This window comes from Psittacula echo (assembly GCF_963264785.1).
Source record: "Psittacula echo genome assembly, chromosome: 6".
Lineage (NCBI taxonomy): Eukaryota > Metazoa > Chordata > Aves > Psittaciformes > Psittacidae > Psittacula > Psittacula echo.
In genome coordinates this window covers 57,557,078-57,580,845 of record NC_137743.1, presented here as the reverse complement: position 1 = coordinate 57,580,845, position 23,768 = coordinate 57,557,078, and the positions used below count along the sequence as shown (strand labels likewise).

The 23,768-nt window shown below is 40.6% G+C and overlaps 1 protein-coding gene across 1 annotated transcript in view; it reads right to left on the bottom strand.

Moving 5' to 3' along the window:
* Positions 1 to 23,768, bottom strand: part of ZCCHC24 (zinc finger CCHC-type containing 24) — a gene marked incomplete at both ends in the record, with an annotated part of 113,688 nt that overhangs the window by 3,986 nt on the left and 85,934 nt on the right. The window contains one exon of the mRNA XM_080620913.1: positions 6,613 to 6,777. Coding sequence (XP_080477039.1) covers positions 6,613 to 6,777 — 165 coding nt within the window. The remainder of the gene's footprint in view (positions 1 to 6,612; positions 6,778 to 23,768) is intronic.

The following is a 23,768-nucleotide window of genomic DNA, read 5'->3' as shown; positions in this document are numbered from 1 at the left end:
GAGATTAGATATGTGAATAGAAATGGATTCTACAGCTATAGCTGGCAGGATAATCATTAGGTTAACAGTCTTAAGAAGCCATAGATGGTTATGTTTTCCTCAAGATACAAATGCTATTGTGAATTAGTAAATTTTTAGTCTGATAAAAGTTATGCACTGGGGAAAAAAGATGAAATGCAATGTGCATTCTTGAGCAGCAGACCCTCTGCCTTCCGTCTGTGGGGAACAAAAACATTAATGAGGCCTTCGGTTCTTGCTGTGGGTCTAAGAGGCAGTGATAAGAAGGCTGCAGATTAGAGGCATGATGCTCAGAGAGAGAAAGCAGCCTCTATCAGCAGCATGCCTCTGGGTCAGGCCAGCTAAGAATGAATGATAACTGTGTGAGCTAAATGGTATAAGTCTCTTTTTAGACTTCAGAGAAGCAGCAGTCTGAGGTGATCTGTATTCCCACTGCTGGAGCACGGAAGTACACACATGCTAGGGAGGGTTTATTAAATCTAGAGTTAAAAGGTTGTAATTGTAGGCCTGAAACTGTTGAAAAGCTCATTGGGCTTGAGTGTTCAGATCCATCCATCCTCATACAGAGGTGGCTGTGGATGCACCTGTGTATGGAAATTGTGATGGGACCACTGCATTGCCCATGGCAGTAATAAATTGGATATTATGAAGAATGTATTTACATACCAAATTATTTCCAGTCCAACAGTAAATTCCTGACAGCTGGAAGAAAATAGTGTCCAACAGGACAAGTCAGTCACCAGATGGCTGGTTCTGCACCAGTGCAACAGCTGTCATCAGAAACAGCACTTGAGGTACCCACAAAGTCAGAGAAGCCTTGATAAGAGGCCAGCCAGCAAGCAACCACAGGCACAGATGTTGCTGCTATAGCAGGCAGGGTGAGAAGATGAGAATTCAAGCTTGGCATCTGGGCTGTTATGGTGCCAAGAATGCTGCTGAATGGCTATAAGAACTGGCTCCTTGCTGGAGCAGGGTAAGAAGGAGCATAAACAACTACAAAATCCAAATTCCTTGGAAGAATTAAAGGTAGGGCTAAGTCCAGTCTGAGATCTCTGATTATGTTTAGAGTAGCTAAAGTAACTACCCGGGAAACTACTTTTGGAATAGACACAGAGCATCTTTGTCAGGGTAGTTCTTTGGTCTCTTAGTCCTCAATAAAGCCTGAGCTCAACAAGCCTCCAATTTTTGCTCCATGTCCTGTGAATTCCTGTAAGCAGTCCCACAGGGAGGTTTATCACTTGAGGGACATGGTGGAAACACAAAAGGAGGAACACAGTGGCACAATTTAGTCATGAAAACAAAAATGCACGCAGAGTTTCTTTGGGATAAGGAGCTGTTCTACAGCTCTAGTGCAAGAGCCACCTCATTCCGTGCTCCATGGATGAGTTGGGGAATGAATGGCAGCAGCCCTGTTATCAGGCTCTTGTGTTACTTCTTGCAATACATTCTCCACCACCTCTCGTAGACACAGAGATTTAGAGCTGTATTTATAGAGCACTCTGAAGTATATACACAGCTGTAAAATTGCTGAGAAGACTTTTCCTGCCTCAGAGAGATTAAAAGCTCATTCTCACAAATAGGGTACGTGGAATAAGAGCACAGGGCTGAATTGAGACATTCCTTCTGGGGAATTGGCACGGCATCATTTCCTGAAGTGAAAAGAGCCTCCAGGAACAAAGAGCAGGTGGCAGGGGAAGTGTGGCTGCTCTCCTCTCCAGGGACCCACTAACAAAAGGTATGCATAGGAAATCAGGATTTGAGCGTAGCTGCACAAGCTATTCACAGACCCAGCATATCTGCTTGAATGGGTACCCCAGAGCTATCCAGAGTGCAGATGACTATCTTCAGTACTCTGATATTATTGCCTGAGCCACCTACATGAGAGTATTCAGGCAAGAGCCATTCCTTGTGAGAGAACATGGACAAACCCTACAGGACTGAAAAGTCCATAGACTGAGGAAAGCAACTGGGGAAGATGAAACAGAGATGAAGGTGAGGACCGGAGAAAAGGGCAAGCCTGGCAACTGAGAACAAGCCCATAGTTTACTGCACTGGGTTTCAAGCAATCCTGAAACAAGGATTTACATTTTTTTCCTCCTAAAATGGACTAAAGCATCCTAATCTCCAATATTCAGGGTGACACAGCAAGGCTTAGTGGCCCATGTGGTTATAACTCAGCTATCAAATAGACTCTACAGAGGTAATCTATTTGGTGAGAAACTAGGGGAATATAGAGACACTCACTTGGCCATACCAGAGGATGAGAAAGTATCTTTGGAGGTGGTTGCTGTGTCTTGTCTATTTCTGCATGGTCCTATGTCCTCTACTGCCCAGGGTCAGATGTGGATCAGGGGAGGTCGATCTGACCTGGTGTGAATTTTTACGCTGTATATACTATTGTGAATGTAGACTTCTTTATAATATGCCCTTGCCAGGGAAATCTAGCATCTGAATGGTTTTAAACATGGTCAGAGTTGTTTGCAGCTACATAGGTTTTGTAGTTTTGCAAATTCTTGTAACTTGACATAAGGATAGTTAATGTTGAGAAACAACAGTGATTTTCATCTGCTGATACAATGACCATTAATGTTTTAAAAATAATGTTCAAAATACCTTTTTATCTGTTAGTCACAATGATATATTTACTAAATGGTAGGGCAAGGAGGAAGAAAAGGAGATGATGAATTCCAACACACTGCAGAGAAGACATATTGACAAGATTGTTTGGAAGTAGAAATAATTTATTTCACCAGAGGTAAATACTGTCTGAGCTTGAATGGAGGTCAGACATCTTCTGTATGGCCAGTTCATCTGGGTTTTGTTAAAGTGGGGGGAAAAATATGATCATAGTGGAAGTAACCATAAAAGGATTATATCACATAGTGTAATGATTTGTAGTGAAAGACACTACAAAACAGCAACATCGATTTCTTTTACTTGAATGGAATTAAAATGGCACAAGAGAAACATGGCTTCTACGGAGAGGCAACATCTTTTCTTAGATAAGTTGTTTAAGCTGGTAAAAACCGGCTAATGGAAGATTCAGATCAGAGTGAAAATACTCTCATACCATATAATAAAGGTGGAAGGAGCATGTAATTAGCTGAGGACATCCATTAATGCACCAAAGCTGGGGGAAGTAATTGCTAAAATCTTCTAGAAATACATTGAAATTCAAACATGAATAAGGACTCTCCTATGGTAGATGCAAAGTACAAGTTATCAAAATCTAAAGAATAAATAGGAAATATATGCAGAAAATGTTAAGGTGGTGTATTAGTGCTAATTTAAAAAAACCTAGTAAAACAATCTTATGTGAACAATAAGTCTTTTTGTGCTTTAACTCTCAAACTAGAAAGATTGCACTTATTTAATTAAATATCTTTCACTGTAGATTAACAAAATATTATCATTGGTGTAAAAGTACTGGTGACTGGGTACAGCACATTTTCCAAAATGGTGCAGAATAACACCACACGAATAGATGTTCATAAATGTTTACAGAGAGTCTGGTGCGGAGCTGGATGCTTGAACAAAAAACATGTATGGGTTAGCAAACACTAGGCTCTGTCAAGAAGCAGTTCTGACCTCATGCAGCCTGCTAGCTCTCCTTTGCTGCTGGCTCTGTGCATAAACTGATGCTGTTTTCTTTACTGTGTGGCTATTGCTGTTATGTTTAATCAGAAGCAGTACAGGGCACCTCTGGAAGAATGAAAAAGACTAGAACGAATCACTATACTAACACTGAGAAAAGGAAGCAGATGGATATGAGGCAGTGACAATAGGATGTAAAGTCTTTTAGCTCAGGGTTGTTAAGTTCAGATTTTGGGAAAGACCATTAGCAACTGGCTGCAAGTTATTTATATCTGGAAGCCTAGTTGAGATGCATTCTTGTCTTGAAGATCTCGAATAGCTGCAATACATAGTAGCGGGACATGAACACCTGGATAGATAAGAAAAGTAAAGCTTTTCCACATCCTGAGTTATGGTGTCTTTAAGGAATGGCATTCAATCAGTGTCATTCAATCAACACAGTGATTGCAGTCAATTGTACTGCACATGCTGCAATTATCACCTGAAAACCACAATGTATATGGTTCCAAGGTAAGCACAGCTTATGGAAGCACTGTAGCCTGCAATGCTTCCTCAGTATGTCTTTGACTTTAGTACTACTAGATTAGACTCCTTTAACCCTGCCATAAGGGGCAACTCTGCCAAAGAGACTACTTGCAAACCTTCTTTACTACAAAATATACATACTCTCCAGTTGATAATGCTTCTTGTGTAATATGGATTGGGATACCTCAAGTGATTTCTTGCGACCCTTTGAACAGTACCATAAATGATGGAAAGAATTTAGAAGAGCAAGGTAAATATTTATAGACTTGTGTTATAAATCAATGGTCTTGTAATTTCTCTCACCATCAAGACTGTATTTCCATGCATGTGATAAATGACCTCATTGCTCCACCTGGATTTTGGTGCAGTTGTCTACACAAGCTGTATAAACAGAGGCAAGGAACCAGAGATCTTGGAAGCTTTGAAACTGTCTTATGTAAGTTAGTGAAAGAAAATTGCTTAGGTTTCCTTCCATATATATGCTTCCACAGAAAAAGGGGTCCTTGCTTTTTTTTTTTTTTTTCCCACTTGCAATGTAGTCTCCAGTCACACTTTTGTTGGGGAAATTAGACTTCAGTTTCTAAAGACGATCTCTTGTTTTCTGGTTTGGCATGAGTGGCATTAGCCCAGACAAAGGGGAATGGATTACATCTCAGCTGGCCAACAGAAATGCAGATATTCACTGGTTCAGCCAGGGAATTGTACAAGTTCATTGTGAAGCAGAAAAACTCCCATGATACAAAGAAGGGATGATCACCTTGCAGTGAAGTATATGAAGTTTAAACTAAGGCTTCTGTCACAAGTGTGGCAGGCTTCAAATGCTATGTTTTAACTGCAATTCACACTGCTTCAAGGTACTAGCAAGCCTAAGTCAATATTTTAGCTGCATATTGGAATGCAATGTTGCTGCAGAGACTAAGCCAAATTTTGCCCTTATAATTCAGTGAATATGTACATGTCTACAAAAGGAAGAAATGCAGCTGATTTGATGTTCTTGTGTGGGATAAAGCTTAATAAACTTACTTTTATCTCTTCTTCCTAATTGCTGCAATGAATTTCAATATTCCTCTGTTTTTTCATCATAACAAAGTCACAGTATCTCTTTTTTTTCTCCTGACACCCTTCTCCAAAATGTTAGTAATTGGTATGAAGTGTTCCTTATGAGCCCATGCAAAGAGCTTTTTATGGGAATTTTGGAAGCACTTAAGTAACTAATGAGATGCCTAAGGCTCCTGATGGAATTCTTTTGCACCTATTGCAAGTACATCTAAATGATCTGTCTATGGTTTCAGCAATCTCTCTGAGTGTCCAGGAGGTAACTTGACCCATGCAGAGCTCTATTACTCAGGTTTAGCTAGGATGAATTACACCTGAGGTAAATCACACCTTCTAAACTCTTTAAAATTAATTCTCACCTTTTCCATCCACAACACTTTTCTGCAATATCCCTCAAATTTTTCCTTGAAGGACAAATTTATTTTTCATGGGGTTGTCAAAGTCAAAAGTGACTTTCTGTTTTTAAAAAGTCTTTGAAAAAGAAAAGTGAGCTTTGACAGCTGGTCTTGTAAGACTGGTTTGTTAGGGAAACAAGGGGTATGAATTCATGCAGTTGGTCTGACTGTCTCCCACCAAGGACTGCTGAATTGGTTGACTGCTTGTGATCGATTGTGGTGTGATACAAGGAGAAACTGAGAGTCGGTTTCCCTATTGTGAGCTGGAAATGCAGGAAATTACCTCAAGAGATAGAGAAAACTGCGATCTGCAGGGATCTGGAAAGAAGGCTGTGTGTACCCTGTGAGCTATGGCGGACAGGATGGCAGATAGAGCTTTCCCAGCAGAGCTACTTCTTAGATTTGGCCCTTTCAGCTTAATAAAAGGCTTTCTCTTGAAGTTCTTTGCTTGAGCATCACTTGGTATTATGTAAACTGAGAAACCTTTCTTTAACTATGCTGTCTTGCTTTACTGTCATTAATCAAAGAATTCTGTAGGCAGGAGTCATCTTAATATTGCTCTCTTTTATCAGTAATCTTTATAAATAGATGTGACCCCTTGACCAAATTCAATCTCACCTGTTGAAAAAAGTAGTACACATGGGAAATAGCTCCACTGACACCAGTGGAATGAAACGTTAGTGTAAGCATGAAGAGAATCAGAAGAACTAGGAGGCCCACTGCTACTGCTGAACTTAGTTTACACCGTATTTGTTTATAAGGCCCCATAGCCTGTTTTTATAATAAAGGCATGTAAGGATTTTGTTTCGGAGGCATTTTTTCTCAAGGGTAGAACACTTGAATTTTGCAACTCTGACACCGGTTCAGACTTCAAGGGCTGAGAATAGCAACTCATCTGGGAAACAAGCTTTTGTGGCATGTAGTAGTCTGTGTCAAGTCCTGTTTAAGTATTACCCATGCTTTACAGAGTCAAAAGCATTCCTAGCTTCAAGCCTATATGCCAGCAGGTCTGCGCTTCTCCTACCTGTTTGTGAGGATAAACATTAATGTGGCACTTGATACATTCTTGTCCCATGTTAGCCCAGGAGTTTCCACTCATCCATTTTCTCTTGCATTTGGGGCACTTATATTCACCGAAGCAGCGTTTCTTGCCCTGGTATGGTGTCAGGCCTTCTCCTTTTGGACGAGCCTACAAAACAAAGGGGAGAAGCAGTGAACGACCAGTGAATCTCCCGGGGTGTGGGAGAGTAGTAGTAAAGTAAGTAGGGTTTAAATTAATTTTTAAGATTTGGGCAAAATATACTGGTGGCAGACATGAAGGTCATACCCCTTAATAGAGAGTCTGTATGTTGAAGTTAGTGTTTGAGTTCTGCAAGTTACTTCCGTAAGAAGTATTCAAACACTCAAGAAGACTTGTGACACTGAACATAGTATTTAGAAACATGCCTATACCCTTTTTGCAATGAATGGTTTTCATATCCATTTCATTATAAGGTCATCTCTACTGAGTACATATCGCTAGTATTATGTATAGCATCTGTATAAGTACCTCGCTAGTAAAGGACTATATTTCTTAACTAGATTCTTGTTTATTCCCCATTAGAGCCTATAACTAATTTCTATAATTCAGTTTTGCACACTCTAAACAATGAAATATTGGCAATTTATTAGTATGCGGCTACACAGTATTATATGACAGTGCACAAACTGGGATTGAGTATGAAAGAAAGACATGGCTTTGACCAGTGAAAATCATTAATGTGAGGAACTTAATTTGGTTTCTTGTTCTTGGTAAATATTTTCTGATATTCTTGTTCTTGGTAAATATTTCTGATATTCTGATTTCTATATTTTGAAGGAAATAAGAAGGGATTCTCAAATGGACTGTTGTAGCACCTAAATGTTGTATGTCCCCTATAGAAAGCCTTTTTAACTAGGGAAGCTAGTAGAGTAAGCAATGACCTTATGCAAATACTGCTTTAGTTTTTTCTAAATGCACTCACTCAAACTGTTGTACTTAACAAAAATATAGTAAGATATATAATATGCTAATAAGGTGAAGGTGAGAGTATTGCATACAGCCATACTGGAGACAGCTGTAAAGATAAAGACATTTTTCTATAGTCTCTAGCAGATACTTTGCATGTATAGTGGCAGAATGGTATGATTCTTTTTTTTTTTTTTAATGTTCCCAGATGAAGTTTAGAAAAATTAAATGACCCATCCTGCTGGGAAAGGGTTTGGTTTTGTTTTGTGAGCTTGTATGATTTCTCAGTGTGTAGGTCCAAATTGCTTTCTATGTGAAAACAAGGGTTGAAGAAGCAGGTGGTTGGCAGAAGACCTGAGCTTGGCAGGAGCTCTGAGAGTTGAGCTCCCATGGCTGATGGAGATGGCGTACATTGTGTTACCTCCAGGCTTGCATGTGGGACCAAGAGGGAAAGGAATATTGAGGGTGTCCCCCCTGCATGCTGACAGGTGGAAGAGGGGACCTTAAACTTACTCTGGCCTCTCTTTCCCTCCCTTCCCCCTATCTGTAGTGTCAGTAAACAACATTCTCTATTTTTCATGCTTATTCTTCAGCATAGTAACATTCTTTAACAGATCAGATGTGGTAGCAACCTCTGTTACAAATAGGTAAACATCTATAATAACTTGCTTCATGATAATATGACAAGCCACTGTAAATATTCTGGCTCATAGTAAGGATGAAGCTGACAGTGGGTCACACATATTTACATAAATATTGCACAGAAATAATAATAAAAGAATAAAGTGAATTGGTGTAATGAGAAACACTTGGACTTCTGTGACTAAATAAATGCAGGCAGGCACCTGGAATGTAACCCTCTGATCCATGGTGTCTCTTGACAAGGATAGGAGATTATAGTTGAATGGTGGGCAGGAAAATATCAATTTAGGGAGACATCCTTGTTCTGAACACTTAACTTGACTTTGCCTCTGAGGAATTTGTAGCACAACTCGAGTCAGCATAAGAAGGAGCCACATGTTCTCTTCATTTAGAAATTTGAGGGAATTGAACAGGAACCCTGTGTACGGAGAGCTCCCATGATTGAGAGATGTTCCCCCTCCTCCTGAGGCATCACGGACTGCTTTATTGGTAGTTTCAGTTGGGGTTATGCTATTGAACAGAAGATGAGTTATTTCTGATTCTCAGTTTCAGCTGCACTTGACTTAAACTCCTCCTGTAGTTGGACCTGGCAGTAGAGCTTCATTGCCCCTACTAAGAAGCAGTTCTCTCAGAAAACAAGCAGGCCACCAAGTGCATTATTTCCAAAACTAAAGCACTGACTTTAGAGACAGAGGGTGTCTGAGAACTCTTATAAATGTTTATAAACTGTGTTTAAACATAGCACTCCCACTGCAATGTGTTATGCCAGCCATAAAGAGCATTTAAACATCAGACTCCCACAGCAGTATGTTGTGCTAGACACAATTTACAGGTAGGGGAAACTTTCAGGGATGGCTACTTTGAGCTGGCCAGTAAGTGTAGCTGACTGGAGAGACACCAATGGCCTGAAATGCTCTGCCCTCACAAATGCAGAGGAGGACACTGAAGATGCTAGTCGGTGAGGTTGTCTGTGTGCATGGCTGGGCATCAGAAATGAAGGCTTTCCAAATTAGAAGCTACTTTTAAAATTTAGCTTCTCCAATTTGCTCAGTAAATCGGAAGCAGAGCCAGGAAGAGAACGGAGGAGCCCTGACTCTGGCAGTAATTTCCTGTTTTAATCACTAGACTAAACTTCTGATTTATTTTTATTTTAACTTTTTGGCTGTCACAGCTCTCTCCTCAGTCAGTGAGACCTTAATTAGTTTGCTGGCAAAGCTACAACATACTCTGTAGGTGTTTCACTATTCTGCTTTATGGCTGTTTATACTATGCCCTAACGGATATTATTTTCCTTTCCATATCTTCACTTTCCCAAACTGTGCCCCACAGGGAATTTGGATTCTCAAACAAACAAGCTCATTTTCTCTAGTGAGAAACATCATTAGGAAGCATTGACAGCAGAGAAGGCAACTTTCCAACTCCCTCCACCCCTCAGGTCCAAACAAAACAGAAATCTGACAGTATTTGGTGGAAGGCAAAACCTGAGTGAGATACACTAATGACCTGAGAGGTTCTTCGTGTTCCTCATTTTTTTAGGGTCTGTGGCTTCAGAAGCAGCACAGTTGAGCTGCATAAATATCTCCAAGAAACAGGCTGCTCCTTGGCGCAGCAGAAGCCAGCCCTGCCTGGGAGGGTGCTCAAGCACCCCATCACTCTGCGACAGAGGTGTCTCAGTGCTCATCCAGCTGGAGGGCAGGAACTTGTTTTGACCAGAGGTTTTTCTTAACTAAGTGTCAAAAAAAGAGCAAGAAGACATATTTTGCCTTTTGGTATTAATCTAAAGACTCTTACTAGGTATTAATCAAAAGACACATTTTTACAAAATGTAGAATTTGCCTTGTTTAAGCCATTAATGACCTATTCTGTCCCCACCCTGGCTTGGTTTGAATTGTGTTTAGTAATAAATCCTGGTTGGTGCTTAGGTCCTGCAATTTCCTCCCTAAGCATTATTTTTTCTTACCCTTTCTGCAGATACAGATTTTTCATGTTCCAAGTCAACCTGGCAAAGTTATGCCACTGTTTATAATGGCAAAATATTTTGTTGTTACCATGTTAACATATGTTGCCCTGTTGGCTTTATGCTCAGGTAGTGTTTAGCCTGGTTTCTACTCTTGGCTTCAAAAGTTTGGTGGAATCTCTGTCTTATCATGTTTGAAATAATATTCAAAATAGATTACAAACTGTAATGTGAATAAGATTTTTACATTTTCAGCATTCTTCTTGTCTGGGGAGTTGACAATTTGATGCTTTAAATGCTGATTTGAGAGGCCTACTCCATAAAGCCAAAGCTCACAGCATTTCTCCTGCTATGTGTCTGTATGGCTTGCCAACAGCTCTATGTATCTTCATTCAGACATTTCAAGGATCATTTAATGCAGCCAGGACAGGTAGGCTTTTGGGGATGATTAAAACCAAACAGATTTTTCTAGAAAGACCAGAAACTAGCCATTACTTGAAGCATGTCTCAATGTCCAGATCTATGTCTGTGCAACACATTTTTTTGCACTGCTTTGACTTCAGAAACCAGCGGGGAAATGCAGAAGTGAAGATCCTTCCTTCCCCAAGGTACCGCTGAGGGTGGGAGCTGTGGTGGCTCAGAGCCCCTTCCTGCCTCATGGCCCTCAGGCACAAACTGAAGCCAGTCTTGGACTGGTGGTTTTAGTGCTGAGGCTGAAGGGGGTCTCCCTCTGGATGTGAATTTGGAAAGCACCACAGGTTCTGCAAAAGCCCTGGCTGGGCCCTCTGTCCACTACAACTAGCCAAACAGAAGGTCCTTGCCCTCTGATTAATGAGACAGCGATACGTCACCTTGGTCTTCTGGACAAATGTGGAGACAAATGGAATCATCTTTGCAGGTTTACTTAGCCAGTGCACATGCTTGCCTTAGCTAGATCCAACATATGTACAAAGTCAGTATTTTTCGTGTGTGGCACTGCAATGAAAATGACATCAGTGTTCCACCCTTCACTGACACCCAGCCGCCTCTATTTTTCATTCTCTTCCTTTCCTCAGCCAAATCCACAAATTGACCATAATATTTTAGAAGTGTTTAAGTTGAGCTTTTCTGCTGGTAACTGGCCAGCCAAGTGCGCTCTCAACCTATCGGATTGTGCATCTCATGGAGGAATCTGCCAAATCACTTGGTAGTGATGGACATCATAAAGGACTCTGCTTTCTCTAGACAATTCTCTCAAATTATCAGTTTGCAGAGTCAGCAAAACCAAAACAAAACAGCTCGTCTACATGGCCTGCTTAAAGATTCATTATAAACAACAAAGAGCAGAGTTACTTCCTAGTGAAATGCTGAGAAACAATTTAGTTAACACTCTTTTTCCCCACATCTTCCCAAGTTTTTTACACAGCTGAAAGGCATACAGCACACGGGGAAGATGAAGTCAGCATGACACTGGTAGGTGGATCCGCTTCCTAGAAGAAGTCTGTAAGGGTGCTTCATCAAATAAAGCAGAAAAATGATAATGGCAAACAACAGCGTGATGTACTGACTGGTTCCCATGTGGTCTGCAGGAGTGGGAGGGCCAGAGTTGTATTTTGAAATGTGAGCCTTCAGACACTCTCAACTTTAAGTCAGCACATCTAGAAGATAACACTCTGATTTTATGCTACTGTATGTACATAGTTTTGAGAAAGGTGAAATGATGATGATGAACAATGCCCAAAATGCTCCATTAGAAAAGGAAAAAGAAAGTATTAGGACTGAATTGGCCTACTAAATGCCCCAGCATTCTAGTCCTGACTCTGCAGCAAGTCGCAGAGTGTTGGAAAATTTGGTGAAGTCCTCTGACCTTTCTCAAGTCTGTGTAGGCTGTGCAGAGAATGAGGACATGCTTGCACACTTACGCCAAAATGACACACAAAAGGGAATCCTTAATAGTAGATATTTTCTTTGTCCTTCCTGACTTCCATATTCACATAAATCTGAGTATCAACAGAATATGTAGACAGAGAGGTTATATGTTCAGGAAATGAGTTCTAACATAGCTGGTCTATTTTTCCTTGCTGTGTGTGGTCCATGTTGCTGGTGTATGATACTGTGTGTGACCCTAGAGACTTTTGAGGTATTTAAATAAACTGTCACTGCATCTTAAGTTAGTATATGCAATGTAGGAAGAACATTTAGGGGATACAGAGACCAAATTAATGCTTTGCTTCAGCCTTCTTGCCTGTAGTATAATTTTTGTATTAGTAATACGATGAGAACTATTACCTGATATGGGTCAGTTAAAAGAAAAGAGGGTAACAGTCAGAAAGCGAACTCTTCATTATAGCATTACTATTTAAATAAGAACTTCAATTTGATTTAGTGAACAATAGATATGGAATTTCTAGATGCATTGGATATTCCAGACTAAGGATTTATGACAAGTATAATTATATCTGAGCAAGGCATGGCTGAAAAATAAAGAAAACTTGAAAACTTGTTTGTGTAGCTTAACAGAGGAGGCTAGTATGTGCTTTAGACTGGGATTTTATTGAGTAGTGTCTTCTCTGCCACAAAGCTTAGGGCTACTTCAGCCTCTGACTGCGGAGGGTACCGTATGGCTTTTATTGTCATTGGAAGCATCAAGAATTCACACCACTGCATTCATAGAAACAGACTTGTTCTTCATGGTAGTTATTGCTGATAACCTTCTATCACACTCATACCACTCTTACTCCTAAAACCTGATGAAGGGAGGAGGTGTTTTTGTACTGAGGTCCCAAGTAATTAAACTATTGCATTCAGGCATCTGATAAAGCTGGTAGGATTTCTCAGCACCTCTTCTCTAGGGCAGTATACATATTGTAGCCTTCCTGCTCACAGCCAGTGCACTGAGCTGTGGCAAAGGGGACAGTGAGTTGAGGGAGCTGATGCCTAGCCTCCCTAAGAGATGTAAAATTAGAAGCAGGTAACGCTGCTTAGGCTCTCTGTGTGTCTGCTTGCTGCTCCTATGGATCACCATATACAGTGCTATTCCTAATACTATATTTTATCACCTAACGTGGACAATAATTTCACAGTTAAGTGTATACAAAAGTTTGCTCCTACACACGTTTTTCCTTTATTTCACCTTTATACCTGGTACCTCTACTGACCATAAATACAGTCCTTGACTTTCTTGGCCCTGCAATCCAGTGTATTTCTAGTGGGGTGATGTTCAGAATGAAATATAGTTCTTGAGGAACAGAGCATTAAAACGTGCAAGTTTGTGGCACGCAATCCAAAACAACATTAGTCTTTTTATTTTACTTGAACAAATACCCTATTTCTGCTGTTACAAACACTTTAATTCCCAAGTCTTGCTCTTTGGGAAATACGTAAAGGTATATCAATTATGCTGTGTCAAGGAACTTTTATGGGTAAATTTTGAAATGACAGAAGACCAATTTGATGTTTGTCATTTTAATATATGAGGATGTATCTCTTGGTTGCACTGAAAAATTAGTGTTGTCAACATATTGTATGTTAACTGCAATTTTGATCTCGTTTCCACAATGATAAACCAAGGGTAATATTTGGCAGTATTTGTTACTAATAACGCACACATGGTTTCTGATGATGATTAAAGCAATAGGCATGGTTGTCATGGACATGCTGATCAAAGTCTAGAAATCCAAGAAGTTGGCTTGGCAAACATTCTAACATTTAAATCAAAATCTGGTTTTGCAGATTTTTCAGAATCCTAGCTGTGCTTTTTGGAACAAAGGCTTTTCTTCTGCTACAAAATGCCTTGTTGAGCTGATCATTAGAACCATCCTTGGGTCAAAGATACATAAAATTAATTTCTGTGCTAAGTCAGTTTGAAGCATATTTGCAGAATTGCTAAATATTAGTTACTGTATGATGTGTCAATTACTAAACACTGAACGCTCTGAGAAGTTGATAGTGTGGAGTTACTTCTTTGTGAATCCTCTTCATCACTCCACAGCTAGGTTAGTGATAGAAAACATGCAAAAGCTCAGTACTGTACAGTCTGAGAAAACAAGTGTATTAAGTATAGTATGTTGTTTTCATAGGCCTCTGTCTTAATAAAAAAAGGACTTGATGCAAGAAAGCAGTGTAACAGAAAAGTATTCAGGAATAATGGTAATGTGGTGACACGACTTGTGTTGCAAGTCCAACACCCGGATTGTGTATGTGGTCCTAACAGATTTCTTGTCTGATCTTGGTCAGGTCATCTAATGAGGCTGTACCTCAGCTCTTCATTTGTGATGGGGAGAGATCCTTTTGCTGTTCCTTGCCATTTCTGTGGTTCTTGTGGCATCGTATAATCACTTTGGGCTACACATATGGTGATGTAGCTTGTGTAGCATAACTGAACTTTGAATTTCATCTAGGCTATCTAAGTACTATCATAATGTATGAAACAAATAACACTCATAAAACTTTCAGTCTACCTTTTTCATACAAGAAATTTTGGGTGCATAGGGTATTGCACAGAAACATGCTGTCTCTAGATGAAGCTTGTTAGCAGAGTCTTAATAGAACATGAAACTCCCCTTGCATTGACAATTCTAAATAACCTCAGATATTTATTTTTTTCTGCATGTTGACATGACTTTTCCAGGTTCTAGAATTTCAAACAGTATACTTTTATATTCAGTTATATCATGTGTTATATAGAGGGCAACAGGCAGTGATCAAGTGTTTCATGTGTTTGATAGACTTTCAGAGCCACAGAGCTCGGCTAACCCTACCACAATTTTCTAGTAAGGAAAGCTGCAAATCATTATCTCAGTTAACTGTACTTCAAGGACTTATTTTACCTGTTCATGCTACTCTTCGCTTGTTGAATGACTGTGAAAGAGCTCAACACTGACTATCTATACTTACAGTCAATCACAACTTTAATACGCTTGATCCCATAGGAGCTTGAAAACAATGGAATTATTTGAGCATATAAATAGCTGCCTAATGAATCATCTTTTGAAAGTATTGCATAACTCAGCGTAACTCAGAACCTAAGATTTCAAGAACAGGGAAAGAATATATCTCCAGTCCTTACACATGTGAAGATAACTATCAAAATGTGAACCAAATGTTAACTCACGCAATGAACCAAGTGTACTGAAAAATATTATCTTAGGGAATTCTGTAGTGGAAACTATTTTCAATATGTTGTTTAACGTAATATGAAATACAAAGGGGGCAGGGCTAAAAAGTGGTGATGAATGATGTCTAAATGAACCTGGGTCTCTGCTAAGTATTGTATGTCATACAGAAAATAGGGATTTGCATATCAAATTAGGCATGTGGAAGAGTTAAAATTACACTCGCCTGTTGGGATGCAGTGAGGCACTTCTTTTCAGTGTTACAAGATCATATTCTTCCAAGCAGCTTGAGATAAAAGGAAGTGGTTGAAATCTTTCTTTCCCCTTCTCTGATACAAAATTGGCCATACTGAATTAATTATGAAGAAACTAGGAATGTATTCATTTTAATAGTTTCCTGATGCATGGACTCTTTTGCCTTTCTTCCTCTGTTGCTTGAAAACATATAATGGCAACACCCTCGTCCTCTTTCCTTCCCCCTTCTCCTCTGGTAGCACACTATATTTAACATCTTGGCACTTTTTTCACTACTTGGAATTGGAGTTTTGGAGCAGTGAGGGTCACACCATTGTTATTTACAGGCATTCCCTTTTCTAAGCTGAGGTCAAGACTCATATTTTTGGACCTGTTTAATTGGTCCACCTCAGATGGCTTCATGTGGGTTTCAGATTTCTCCTAGGGTTAATGTGGCACAGCTCGGGCACTGCTCTAGTGATGAATGGACAGGTCTAAAGTTTATGATTTTCTGTCCTTTAAAAAGCAGTGCAATAGCTCTGGTAGACCCCTTGCCTCTTCATAGGTCATGGGATGCTTCCAGAGACAAAACAGATAGGAAGGTAGACATTTCACTGGAGGTCATTTTATTCCAAATCTAAGTGAGTGGCAGGTGCTTTTGAAGTCCCATTCAAAACATGGGATGTTGCCTTCTGCTTCATTGCTGTTCTGAGATGTGCTTATGCAAAGTATCCAACTGAAAAGAAGATGTGGACTGAATTATGATGTTGAGATGCAGCTGCAGATCTCCAATTGAGTGATAGTAATTCTTTCCTTAAGTGTCTAGGTAAAGAAACTGCATGAAAAGACTCTGTCCAGACTAGATTGGGTGTGCCACTACTTGGTCAAAGCACATTTTCAAAAGAGGCTTTGGATCAGGGAATTTTCTAATTCCCATAGGGCTTGCATTGCTTTTTGGTTTATGTTTCAGCTCAAAATCGGAGACTTTTTTCACATCAAATTACATGCAGAGTAATAGTGGTTTTCCTACTGTTTTAAACTTTTTGTGAAAGCTGCATAGGAACTTTAATTGCAGACATGGCAATCTGCAAAACATTTAGTGCTTAGTCTTTATGAATGACTGTAGCTTAATCTTATACTGGGTGCAGCTTGATTTAACTTTGGTGTGAATTTACAGAGCGGAGTAGAGAAAGGGCCTGTACTAAATATAAAGAGGACCGTAGGTGCTGATGGGAGATAGCTTCCTTTACTGCTAGAGTGGCTTTGTAAAATCCTGCTGTATGACTATCTGTATCTTTTGAGGCCTTTAACTTTTTATAAATCTGGATCTGTTGTGCCTTTCCTCTATGCCATATGTCTGCTGGGATACATTTGCTGACAGTACTTTAGAAGGGAGTTTAATACATCAGTGATCTTAAGAAGAAACCTCAACTTGGGAATCTGCTACTTCTGCTTGTTCACTGGCAACAGTCTGTTGATGTCCAGGGATCTCATGACAGACCTCTGCTTTATGCTGTTACTTTTTCCTCTGAGGCAGAGTGGTTTGTAGTACTTGGATGACATTAATGAGGCAATTAAAATAAACTATGATTTTTATTTCAGTTAGAAGCTTTGACATAATTCATCTATTAAAAATAGCGTTAATTTCTTTGTGTAGTTTCCAGATGAAACCGCTTAATCCCAGAGCATTATCTGTTTTAATTCTGCCCTACCAATTTGTAGCCCACAGTAAGGTCAACCTGATACAACAGGTATTTTAATATCCTTAGTTAAGGCAGATAAATTTTAAAGAAAAATATCAAGTTCCCATGCAGTTTCTTGAATAGACTCTGTCCTGGGCTCTGGTGGTAGCCAAAGAATGAGCACTTTGCTCCCTGCAGACTGGGCAAAGGGGTATGCAGCAGGAGGTATTGCACTTGGAGGCTGAGAATACATAGGATGGGGAGGAGCAGAAGGCGGTAAACCAGGTAGTATTTTAATTCAATGCAACTGCACACTGCAGTAGAAATGTGACTTGAGCAGTGTTACCACTCAGGCAATGGCTTGTTTTGCTCTGCTTTGACTTTATGCTGCTTGTTGCACCCTCTGGACTGACACATTCTTTTCTTGTTTCCTTCATATGTGTATAAATCATAATAATGATGTATTTCTTTTAGCCTGTAATAGTAATGCCTTTGCTCTTGTAAATGTTTTATCTCTTCAAAACAACTCTTGGAAAGCAAAGGAAATGTTGTTAAGACGATAAGGATGAGTTTCAGGGAAAAGGATGTTTCTAGAAGAACTCAGCCTTCTTCCTTCCTTCTGCTCTGAAAAGGACAGGATCTCTTTCAACTACCCAGTAAATCCTTAAGGATTCAAGACCTGGTTTGTGGCATATCCTGTGCACTGCATAAGAATAGGTGTAACCACAGTAAAAAAAATCCCAACAGGAGAGTTCATGTCACGAGGAGAAGAATGCGTTCTTGTGGTTAAGGCACTGGACTGGGCCTCATTTCTAGCCTGGCTGCAGCCTTTTTCTGTGGGTTTGTGGGCAAGTTACTTGATATCTTTGTGCCTCAATTTTTCATCTACAGTACAGGCAGTACTAGCATACCTCACATTCGGGGAGTGTAATTAATGTTTATTACTACAAAAGTAAGCAGTATGCATGAATCCTCAGTTATACAGCTCCCAGATAAAGGTTTGGAACAAGGACTGCTATAAGCCTGTCACTAATGACCCTGACCTCACCTTTTGAACCAATTTTTTTAAACACTCTGCTTAACAGATGTTTTCTTTCATACGTTTTATGTTTTCTCTACAATGTGGTTCATTTAAGTAGTCAGAAATGTCATCATCTATTTATTGCTTGTGACATCTCCACTGGTATATGATTTAAAAAAATAAACAAAAAACACATGGCAGAAGGTAAGGCAAGTATGTTTACTGTTGTTATAAGGATTTATAGCTAGGATATTCTTTATGCAAAAGATAAAGCATGGGCCTCTTTAGAAATCTTCCCATTGTAACAGAAAATAATGCAATGACTGTGCACACCTCCTCTCACCTCCCCACCTCAAAGCAGTGTAGTGATGGAGGCTCTCAGGACACTACCACACACAGCAGGCTGTGGCCTCTTGTCCTCCAAGATGAAATACCACAGCAAGGGTGTCATTGCTCTTAGCTGAAATGGGCCCTTTGCTTGAACTATTAAGAAACAGGCAAAGGAAATAAAGACCAGATGAGCAACCACCCTCTCTTTCCCCACCTCAGCCTCCTCCCCTCCACCTCCCCCCCTCCACCTCCCCCCACCCCTCCACGCTGTCTACAAGATGACATACAAAAACACCGGCTGAGTCAGTCAGCCTGCTTTAATTACAGCATTCTTCTTGAGCTTGGAAAAAGACATGCTATGTGTAGCCCAAAAATGAAACATGACTTCAGTTGCTGATATCCAAACTGCATAAATGTTTATCATGTTTAATAATGTGAGAGGGACTTTTTTTTTTTTTCTTGTTCTAGTATTCTTTCCCCTAGAAATATTCTGCCAGGTTACACATGACCATAATGCATAGAAGCAAGTCTCAGAAGCCCACCCCTTCTACCCAGAGCAGCCACGGGTAAGTTCATCTACCTCAAGAACCATCAAATCCCAGCTTTCTGACTTAGTTCATCTGCATGACATCATTTGAGAGCCCCTTGCTTACTCACTTGCTTTGGACCCACGTGCGGGAACCCATGCCTGTGAGGAACTCCTTGCTAGTTTTCTACTGTAGGCTCAGTCTCTCTCTTATGAAAGGGCAGGTTTTTAACATCTTAACTGAAGTGCATCAGAATCATAGAATCACAGAATCAGCTAGGTTGGAAAAGACCTTTAAGATCATTAAGTCTGCCCATTATCCCAGCACTGCCAAGTCCACCCCTAAACCATGTCATTAAGGGATGATTCCACCACTGCCCTGGGCAGCCTGTTCCCATGCCTGAGCACCCTCTCTGTGAAGAAGTTTTTCCTAATATTCAGTCTAAATCTTCCCTGGCACAGCTTGAAGCTGTTACCTCTTGTCCTATTGCTTGTCTTTTGGGAAGATAGACCAATCCCTGCCTCACTACAGCCTCCTTTCTGGTATTTGTAGAGACTAATAAGGTTCCCCTAAGCCTTCTCTTCACCAAAGTCTTACTGTTTAAATGTAAACATCGGTTTGCAGTGACAACTTACAGGCATATGCACCTATACTTCAGATGAACTAATGACAACCACCCTTTAGTGTGAAGTTTGTGATAATACAGTATTAATCTGCATCTTTAACCTCTTCAATCCTTCCCTCCCTTCTCCTTTTTTTCCTGCAGTTGTGTTTGCACTTTGTCCTTGTTCTTCCCCTGTTTTCTTTCCACTCTGTGCAAAGTTGTCTTGAATCATCTAAAGAATCACTTGTGTCATGTTACCAAAACAGCACCAGCAGCTGCCAAACTTCATGAACCATTCTGTAACATTCATGGTTGATTTCTGCAGTTACAAGAAGTTTGAGCATTTGACTGAAACTCCTGTGAAAAGGAACTGAGGCAAACAGGCTCCCTCTGTAATATCTTCCTTGACCACATGCAGAAATACGCAGTGCCTTGAAGATGAGAAAGGACGGAATACAATTAAAATGTACAGAGTGAGAATGCTAATAGGTATCTGAAGGTTGAGAGCACAACATAGTCAAAGCATTGAGTGAAGAGGATATCTCACATCAGAGTTCTGGCTAGACCGAAAGAAGTGGCATCTAGGAGATGACTGATGCACAGAAAATATACAGAATAAAATTAATAGCCTTTTAAGTGATTCAGATTATGCCAAAATGGCAGTTAACTGACCCTCTGCCTTTTCACTACTAATTATTTTCTTCTAATCTGTCACAAAACAAGACAGGAGAAGGACTGTTATCTGAAACTTTTTGGGAAACAGAAAGGTCATAGGCTGAATCAGGCCATGGATGTTGTGTGCCTTGGTCCATAACTGTGGTCTAAAGAGAAATAAAATCTCTCATGTGTTGAAACAGTAAACTCATGTCTGACTCATCAGGCCATCTGGCTATACTGTAAGAAATTAAGTGTTTTGGACACCTATGTTTTCAGCTTGCTCTGTACAGCTGTGTAGCAGGAAATTGGAGATTCAGAAAATCATTGCTGTTAAAATTTTTGAATGGAAACTCTGGTTTGACCAGAATATAGTCAGAAAAGTGAAACAAAATAGTAGTCTAAACAAGTGAGTTGTAATCACCATTTCTTTTCATGAGAGTCTTCTATTCCAGTTTTTTCCATTACCTTTTTGCCTATTCCTTCTTTAAAAAGCAAAACTATTCAATTGTTTGCAACCTTCACCATATGTTTGTACAGTGGTCCCAGACCAGCGTTTCCTATATTTAAGTGTTTTATTGTCAAAGACACTCACACACAGCATTTCCTTATGGAGACCTAAAATCTCACTTCTTGAAAGTCATTACTTTCCTGTCTGTGTGCAGAGAGGTATCTGTCACCATAGGAGTCTCACACTAGGCTGCTGTGTGGACATGATGCTAGTAGTACCCCAGATCTGCTGCTGGAAGCTGACCCAAAATGGGTTAGTAGCCTGAGGTCAACTAGTTAGTTCCATATTCTTTGATATATACTGACCCCGAAGCAACATCAGGATAGGAAGTGGGAGATGAACAGGCCTTAGAGTAAATCTTTCTCCCAAAAGAAATTTGTTTCAAGAAAAACACCAAGCCAATACCAAACCCCATCACCGAGTTAGGCATCTCTTACTAGTGAAGAACATGCTATCGTATATGTTCTAGGATCAGTTTTTATTAAGGCTGGGCTTAAACCATGACAGGTACTGGTTCTGTTTTACAGATTATACCCTTATACCTTATTCAAAATATCTGACTGCACTTTTGTTCTAGCAGATAATTTCAATACCCACAGGCAAGTAACGTGAAAAGTTCATTACCAAACAATAGGAAGGGCGAATGCATGCTCTAATAGAAACCTCATGAAAGCAGAGGATCCACCAAGGGGCTGTAGGGCACAGAAGGCATGACAAGGCTTTGTGCTATGTCCAGTACTTTTCATGGAAACGTGTTTGTGACCAAGGCCATCTTCAACTTGTCTAAAGTCTAAGGTAGTCTTCCTGACACAGAGAGAGAACAGGCCACAGCAAATATCTTTACTGGATGCTGTCTCTTTGTTTGCTCAAGGCTGAGAAACTATTAATTTTTGAAAGGGTATTGTGCAAGAAGAATCTGTTACAAAATGCTTGCCATAGTGTTTGCTGCAGATGACGACTGGAGAGGTGGGATAAAGACTTGGGGAAGGTGTGGAGTTCCCTATCCCTTTTGCTACTGTTTTCTCTTCCTTCTTTCACACTGATACTCTTTCCATCAAGAGACACCAGTCTAAGGACAGATTCAGGAAGCCTGCTCTGCTTGCAGAGATACAGTAATTTGCATCTTGGAGGGGAAGAGAACATTCCAAACCATTGAAAGAACCCTTATCAAGATGATATGATATTGTTTTTCATATTAAGGTACTTCTACCTGTTGCATGGGGCTTTTCAGCAGTGTTAATGACATAAGATAAAAAAAAAAAAAAAGAAAAAGAAAAAATCAATATGGAATGATAAAGTAGAAGATGAACAGAAACAAGTACATCCCACCTGACTTGCTGGAAGTTCTCTAAGGGTGTTGTTATCCCAAATCAAGGAGTACGATCAAGGCTGTGCTGTTCAGATAAGCCATGGATTCAGACTCTTGTGCGGAGGTTGGCACAGCAACAAACCTCTTTTAGCCCCTTGATTTATTTTTTTCAGCCTTTCCAGGGCCCAGTTAAGTTTATCCGCTCCGCGTTTCAGGGGGATGTACAGTTCAGTGTGTGCCTGGTGAGAGGCTCATTATCTTCCATAGGCTCGACACAAACCCTCCATTTTTAAAAGGCTACAAAAGAGGCGGCCGGTCCCAGTTTCCGGTGCCCCTGGCCTAGCCAGTGTGGCAGGCTCCTCGTGCCCAGCCCCACTGCAGCTGCCTCTTTGTGTGCTGGGGCATAATGAGGAGGGCTCAGAAGGAAGCTGACACAGGTGTGCCACCGGGCCGGGGACTTGGCCGGGGACGCTGCCTCGAGTGCGCGCGCACGTCTCCCCACACACAGGTCTTGTGTTCTGTCTTGGCCACAGCCTTCAAGGGCCTCCTTGTCATGGCACAAACAACGGCATTGCGCAGCCTCCCTTGTGCGCTGCCTCCTGGCCGGCGCTGACCAGAATAGTCCCCTTTCTCAGACCTAATACCACAGCAGAAATGTCATCCTTATTCTGTAACGCTGGCATTTGTCAACTCGGTGGGAACAAAGAGAGCATTCATCGAGCGGGAGACAGGCGGAGGGCCTCAGGAAAAGCCCTTGGAGGGGACAGAAAATATTCTGTCACACTTTGAACTCCACTGGAGCTGCTGTTTGTCCTCAGGTCTGACCGGACTGGAGACAGAGGGCTGCCTTGCATTGATCACGTCTGCAGCTGGGGTTGCAGAGGAAAGTTACGTTTATCTTTTTAGGACAGCTGACTAGCAACAAATGGCCTTTGTCCTGGGGCAACCCCACCTCCTGCAATTTTAGAGCTCTTCTGCTCAGCTGGGTTCATTCTTGCTTGGCAAGATCAAACCTATAAGAAACTATGGCTTTGATTTATCTTCACATATACTTTATGCAGAGAGGCAGTTAGTCTGGTATCAGACTTGGATCTCCTGCCAAACACTTAGCAATACAAGGCCCTCTCCAGCAGCTCAGGACAGCTCTATCAAAGGTATTAGTGAGAGGCAGCAAGGCGAAGCAGGGGAAGCCTGCTCTTCTTTGGACATTTTAGTAAGCCCTGCAGGATGCTGAGGGACAGTAGACATTTCCACTGGAAACAAATATTTCAACAAATATCTCTGTGGAAGAGATGAGCCCTTTTGCCAGTTTGCTCAATGAGTCAGCAGAGTCCTTAGAACAGCAATGTCTCCTCTTGCCCTTGCTGTAGAATTAAAGTAGATGGCTCAGGATAGTACCATGCAATCAAGAATATTTCACTCTATTGAAAACAGAACACTGGCATTCTAAATATCGCCTAACCTGCTAGCTGAGCACAAGCGCTGAGCACAAGCACTTAGCTCACTCAGAAATCACTCTAATTAGAGCGATGAGCAGAGGTGGTTTCTGTTATGAAGGCTGCTGCAGTGGTGGAAATCTGGGAAGGCTTTAATAATTTCAGACAATCTTATCTATTTTAAATTATTCTC